The sequence below is a fragment of the Crocodylus porosus genome, unplaced genomic scaffold, assembly GCF_001723895.1.
Source record: "Crocodylus porosus isolate Cpor-Errol unplaced genomic scaffold, CroPor_comp1, whole genome shotgun sequence".
Lineage (NCBI taxonomy): Eukaryota > Metazoa > Chordata > Crocodylia > Crocodylidae > Crocodylus > Crocodylus porosus.
The window spans coordinates 30,372,929-30,378,839 of record NW_017728951.1 but is presented as its reverse complement, the minus strand read 5'-3'; the positions used below and the strand labels follow the sequence as shown (position 1 = coordinate 30,378,839).

The window sequence follows — 5,911 nt, the reverse complement described above, 5'->3', positions numbered from 1 at the left end:
GGCCTGTTACAAACTAGTCAGAGGGGACCAGCAGGCATTGGGGGAGTCCCTGTTCCCCCGAGCACTGCCAGGAGTGACTAGGAATAATGGTCACAAGCTGGCAGAGGGTAGATTCAGGCTGGATATCAGGAGGCGCTACTTCACGGTCAGGGTGGCTAGGATCTGGAACCAACTTCCAAGAGAAGTAGTGCTGGCTCCTACCCTGGGAGTCATTAAGGCAAGGCTAGACAATCACCTTGCTGGGGTTGTTTGACCCCCCAGTACTCTTTCCTGCCATGGCAGGGGGTTGGACTCCATGATCTGCTCAGGTCCGTTCTGACCCTACAAACTACGAAACTATTGTCTGGAACAGATTTCCAATCAGTTTCTAATCCTGGGTGGCATCTGGTTTTAAAATGTTTTTTCTTAGAAGTTTATACAGTATGCATGTGTTAACTGTGAGGACCTGCATTTGTATTAGCAACTTATTATCTATTTTTTCACGCTAAGGATGACAGAAGGCATATTCAGAAACAAAACCTATTGAAATGCTTTCCTAGAACTGTCTTTTCCCAATATAAGGACACCAATAACTCCTGTTTAGCTAGATAGCATACCAGTTACTCGTACATGGAGAAACAGAGGCCTCCTTGCTCATTAGGGGTGCACCGATAGAGATTTTGGGAGCCGATAATGATAGCTGATTTTTAAGGAGGCATATCAGCCAACACTGATCCAATTTCCGATACAGCTGTGTGCAGCTGATAGGTTCATTGTGGTAGAAAGGGAGGAAAGGGCTGGTGGGGGGCAGATCAACACCCCCCATGGTGAGGGAGGGGGCAGGAGCAAGTGCTGCCCATCTGGGGTGGGATGGGGTGCGGGATGGAGCCACGGCTCATGTGGGGGGTGGCTTCCACCACTGCTTGCACCCTGGAGGACATGTGTAGAGGGGGAAAGTAGCCCCTCCCCCACCCCATGGCGTCCCACACTGCAGCCACTCACAGCCTGCGTGGGACTACCTGTGCCTACTCAGGACAGCCCTGCGCAGGCTGCAAACAGCTGCAGCAGGGAGCACAAGCCATGGGGCAGGCGAGGGGCCACTTTTCCCCACACTCTGCACCAGCTCCTTCCCTGCCCTCTCCCCCCCTTTCCTGAGCTTGCCACGCTGGGGCAGCCATGTGGTCCCAGGCCAGAAGCCCCTGCTGGGAGCAGGACTGCACAGACCCTGCTGTTGCAGGAGCCCGCCGAGGATTCTCCCGGGTCCTACTGCCCCTGGTTCCCGTCATTTTTGACAGGAACCAAGGACAGATACATTTTAATTTTCAAAATTTTTTTAGGGGCCCCGCAGGCCAGATAGAATGGCCTCGCAGGCTGGATCCAGCCCATGGGCCATATTTTGCCCACCCCTGATCTAAAAAATCCCTAAGTATCTTCTGTTCTGGGATATGCACAGAACTACCCCATATCTTCTGCTTCCTAGGAGAGGGCCATAACCACCAAGCTATAAGCTATTTTACATTAAACAGTCACTGGATAATAAATAGAAATAATCTGAAATTCCTTTGGCTAAGGAGGGTGTTGAACTCAGATCTCCCATTTCCTGGACAAATACTAGAAAGTTTATTGTAATAAAAAAGGAGCAGTGGAAGCACAAACACCTTTTCTTTTGCTTGTGGGTTTTTTTGTTTGGTTTGGGGGGGGGGGTTGTTTTTTTACAAAAAAACCCAAACAAACACAGTGACCCCCCCCCCATCCATTAAAAAAAATAGACATAGGAGAGGGTTCTAGGCTCTCTACTGGACAACCTTCCTGCTCTGATTCACATGCTTACATTTCTGAAATTTCAGATATCTGTGCTCAGAGTTTCACACTGGCTAACATGATGTGGCTCAATGCTTGGTGTTTTGGACCCAACTCTGAACTACTTTACTCTCCCTGTGCAGAAGCACCTAACATCAAGTTCCAGAATTCACTCAGGGAAGGAGGGGAAAACAGATGACTAAAGAGGTTAGGTGACTTGGCAAATAAGCTATAGGTTCTCAAGTCCTTTTTTTAATCTAGTCCCAGTTTTAAAGGTATTTAGGCACCTACCACTCATGCCAGGCTGGATACTGCCCAACTTCTGGCTCCCAGACCCATTTTTAGCAGATAACTAGGGCTGTACAAAATTTCAACTGCCGTTTTGTTTCAGCGGTGTTTCAAGCGTTTTGAAGCTTAAAATTCCAAATCCAAAACAAAACGTGTTGAAATGTTCAAAATGAAACTAAACAAGTTGAAATGTTTTGAAGATGTTTTGGCGTTTCAAAGGTGTTTCAAACCTGGGCTTGCAGGGAAAGAGAAAGTAAGGGGAGGGAGGGGGAAGAGAGGGGAACAGACTGACATCTGTAGCTGGCCAGTGTCTGCCAACTGTCCCCGAGGTCCCTTCCAATCCTTGTGCTCTGTGGGAGGGACTTAAAAAGTTTTAAAACAGCATATAAGCCTGTGAGTTCCTAAGCTGTTAGCCTGTCTCTTGCCAGAGAGCAGCATCTGAAAGGCACTGACTCTGACTGCTTTGCTTCTTAGCTGCTACTGTCTACCTAGGGAGTGTGTATTCTACTTGCAACGGATTGGATAGGATACAGCTTACACTGACAGCTTAGCTATACTAGCCTAACTTCAATAATAGTATTGTTATCCCTATATCATCTTTTATTTTTATATCCATTCCTTTAATTTTTTTTTTTTACCTGAAGAAAAAAATAAATCTGTGTTTTGCCTGACAGTGTGATTGCTGGGCACTGTTCATGACAGCACAGCACAGATTAGATAGACTGCACACACAGACACCTACATATATACACACTACATACAGTCAGACACTTTTTCCAGCACAGAAAAACATGAAGTGTGCTGAAGCGGGCAGTGCTGCCAAGTCTGGGAGGGGAGCGAGAGGGGGCAGAGGGAAAGGTGTCAGTTCCCCACCACCCAAGCTGAGAAGCAGCCTCTTTTCAACCAGCCATGAGGCTTCTTCTGGTACTGGGAGCAAGGAGGTCACAGCAGTGCCTGCAGCTACACCCCCTCTGACTCCAGGTGTGGTAATAAACCCCAGGACCAGCAGCATGACAACAAGCAGCACCAGCAGCAGTCTCCTCCACCCCAGCTGCAAGTCCCAGCATGAGCCTCCTGCTCCCAGTCTTGGAGGAGCTCAGTCTTGAAGTAGGGGACCTCAGCTTGATAGCACAAGAAATTCTGGGGCAGGAGGGGAAGTAGTGTTTGTCCTCTACCCCCTCAAAGTTCCCCTACAGTTAGGAGAAGAGACTGCAGAGGAGGCTGTGGGGGCACCTGGCTCAGCCCCTCCTGTTGTTGTGCCTCTGCCTGCTGAGAAGGGGGATAAGGCAGGACCCCCACTCGCACCCCAGAAGCAAGTGGGTAGTGTGGTCTGGGATCATTCTGAGGTGTCAGATGATCCCACATATGCTTTCTGCCTGCACTGCCAAGCCAAGACAAGCTGGGGCAAGGGAGCAAAACGCACGAGCACCATGGGGATGCTGATGCATCTCTGCAGGCACCACCCCCTTGCCCTTGCTCCTCCTCAGCCTGGCACCAATGGAAGCGTGCCTAAAAAGAAGTCCCCGTCTCGCTCAAAAGCCCCCCTCCCCCCAAAGCAGAGCCAGACTACCCTGGACCAATGGGGGAAAGGCAGGCACACAGGGGGGGCCTGTTCCTAATGTAAGTGAGGTCACCCAGAGCATTGGCAGGCTTCATGGCCTCAGCAGGGGCTACCATCCCTGCTGTTTTCACCCCACTCTGCCATAACACACACACACGACATGAGTTTTGCTCTCAGTACCTTGAGGTGCAGTTTCCCAAAAATCCCTATACCCATCTCCTTGAAACTTGGCCGGCTTCACACCCTCAGAAGGGTCTCCTATTCCTGCAATTTTCATCAGAATCAGACAAGAAATGACAAGGTTATAGGCATTTTAGTCATTCCTCATTATAGCCTATGGCCAAAACACCGGAACAGTGTTGAAACTCGAAACAGTTTTGGTCAAAACAAAACAGCGATTTGAAATGCCGAAACAAATTGCTGTCCTGTTGAAAAGCCAAATCCAAAACCAAAATGAAACACAAGCATTTTGCAGAGCCCTACAGATAACCAGACATCTTATAACAGGTAGGATCCAAATGTTTAGTCTTCTGCTTTTCTTTGCTGACCACCATTGACGGTTGAGAAACCTAGGGGAAGTAACTACATACTAATTAGTAGCATTTAGGTTGATATGGGCCCTAAATTGTGATACATAAGATGCCTCAAAGTGTATGTGAAACTAACTTTATCTTAAAGTACAGATGGAAGTGCCTTATTTATGTTTTTTTCTCCTTGTACAAATACAGTCCATTCTGTTCAGCTTTTTCCATATTACTGGGCACTCAGATATCATACTTGTTATTTAAATACTGCTTTATTCTAATAGAAAACTATAAGGAAACAATACCTGCAAAATTTTTGAATAACTGATCACAATGACTAATCCTGGTATTACAAAGATGACGATGCTGAAAGTTATATCCCACGATATCTCTCCTGCAATGCTGGGCCAAACCAAGGTGCACACTTGTATTTCCTGTTTGCAAAGAGTAAAAGAAGATAATTAACATTGTTCAATCCATGGCGAACTTTACACAGAGGCCAAAATGTAAATTAAGGAAGTTAGCCCCTCATCCCATTAAAATAATTGGCCACTGACTAACAGAAGCTATAGAAACTGTTACTAATCAAAACAAAAGACTAATTCAGGGTGGTATGTTTTCTTTCAACACAGTGGCAGGTGTCAGTTGGCAAGATATGCTATGCAAAAACTTGAATTCTTAGTTAGACAGCAAATGCTATGCTAGAGATGATACTCAGATGGAAACTCCTGCTTTGAGTAGGGGGTTGGACTAGATAGACCTCCTGAAGCCCTTCCAACCCTCATTTCTGATTCACTTGTGCAAAATACAAGGTTAGAAGGTGAAGGACCAGAAATCAGCCAGGCAGCTGCTGTTTGCTGTAGCTTCACCTGCCTCAATGCCTGCGTGGGTTTTCCATGAATTTCTAGCCCGACCCACACGTTTGCTCTGCCCGCGGCCGGGACACCAGCTGCTTAAGAGGCAGCGTGCGGGAAGGGGGAGCTCTGGGAGGCCTTTGCCCGCAGCTGGGGCGCTGCACAGGCACGGGCAGGGCGGGATAAGTAAGAGGGTAAGTGGCGGCCCGAGCCCTGGAGCCCTCCGCGGAGGCGCGACTGCTGGCTAGTTCGCTCCGTCCCGCAGACGCGGGGGAGGACAGCCCCGAAGGCCAAGCAGCGCCCCCGCTGTCCAGCCCCAGCCCCTCCTCGGCTCACCTTGCCGCCCACGGGCTGGCGCACCACGGTGAAGAAGAGGCAGAGCGGCAGCGCGGCGAGCGCGGCCGCGCCCCAGATGAGCAGCAGCGCGGCGGGGAGCAGGCGGCCGCGGCCCCACGCCGAGCGGCGCAGGCGGACGATGCAGACGACGCGCTCCAGGCTGACGGCGGCCAGGGACAGGATGGTGACGCCGCCGCTCAGGCTAATCACGTAGAAGAGCAGGTGGCAGACGGCGTCGCCCAGCAGCCAGGCCTCGGTCCAGCGCACGGCCAGCACGGCCGGGATGGCGCTGATGAAGAGCAGGTCGGCGCAGAAGAGGTTGAGCACGAGGCCGCTGGCGGCGCGGAGGCGGAGGCGGGGGCGGCGGCGGCGATGCCGGACCAGCAGCGCGATGGCGCGGGCGTTGCCCAGCAGGGCGGCCACGAAGACGCTGCCAAGCACGGCCGACTCGAGGGCGCTCAGTGCCACGCGCGCCTCGCCCTTCACCTCCGAGAAGAAGGGGAAAAGGGTGCCGTTCCTGGCCTCGGGCATCGGGCCGGCCCCGTCGACCCCGCTAGCCGCGGCGCGGC

At 51.0% G+C, this 5,911-nt stretch overlaps 1 protein-coding gene across 1 annotated transcript in view; it reads right to left on the bottom strand.

Moving 5' to 3' along the window:
• FFAR4 (free fatty acid receptor 4) overlaps positions 1 to 5,905 on the bottom strand; it is an 11,230-nt gene extending 5,325 nt beyond the window's left edge. Inside the window, exons 1-2 of the mRNA XM_019556245.1 lie at positions 5,343 to 5,905; positions 4,458 to 4,586 (exon numbers count right to left, since the gene is read on the bottom strand). Of these exons, the coding sequence (XP_019411790.1) occupies positions 4,458 to 4,586; positions 5,343 to 5,873 (660 nt within the window). The 5' untranslated portion in view covers positions 5,874 to 5,905. The remainder of the gene's footprint in view (positions 1 to 4,457; positions 4,587 to 5,342) is intronic.
• Positions 5,906 to 5,911: the final 6 nt, after the last annotated feature.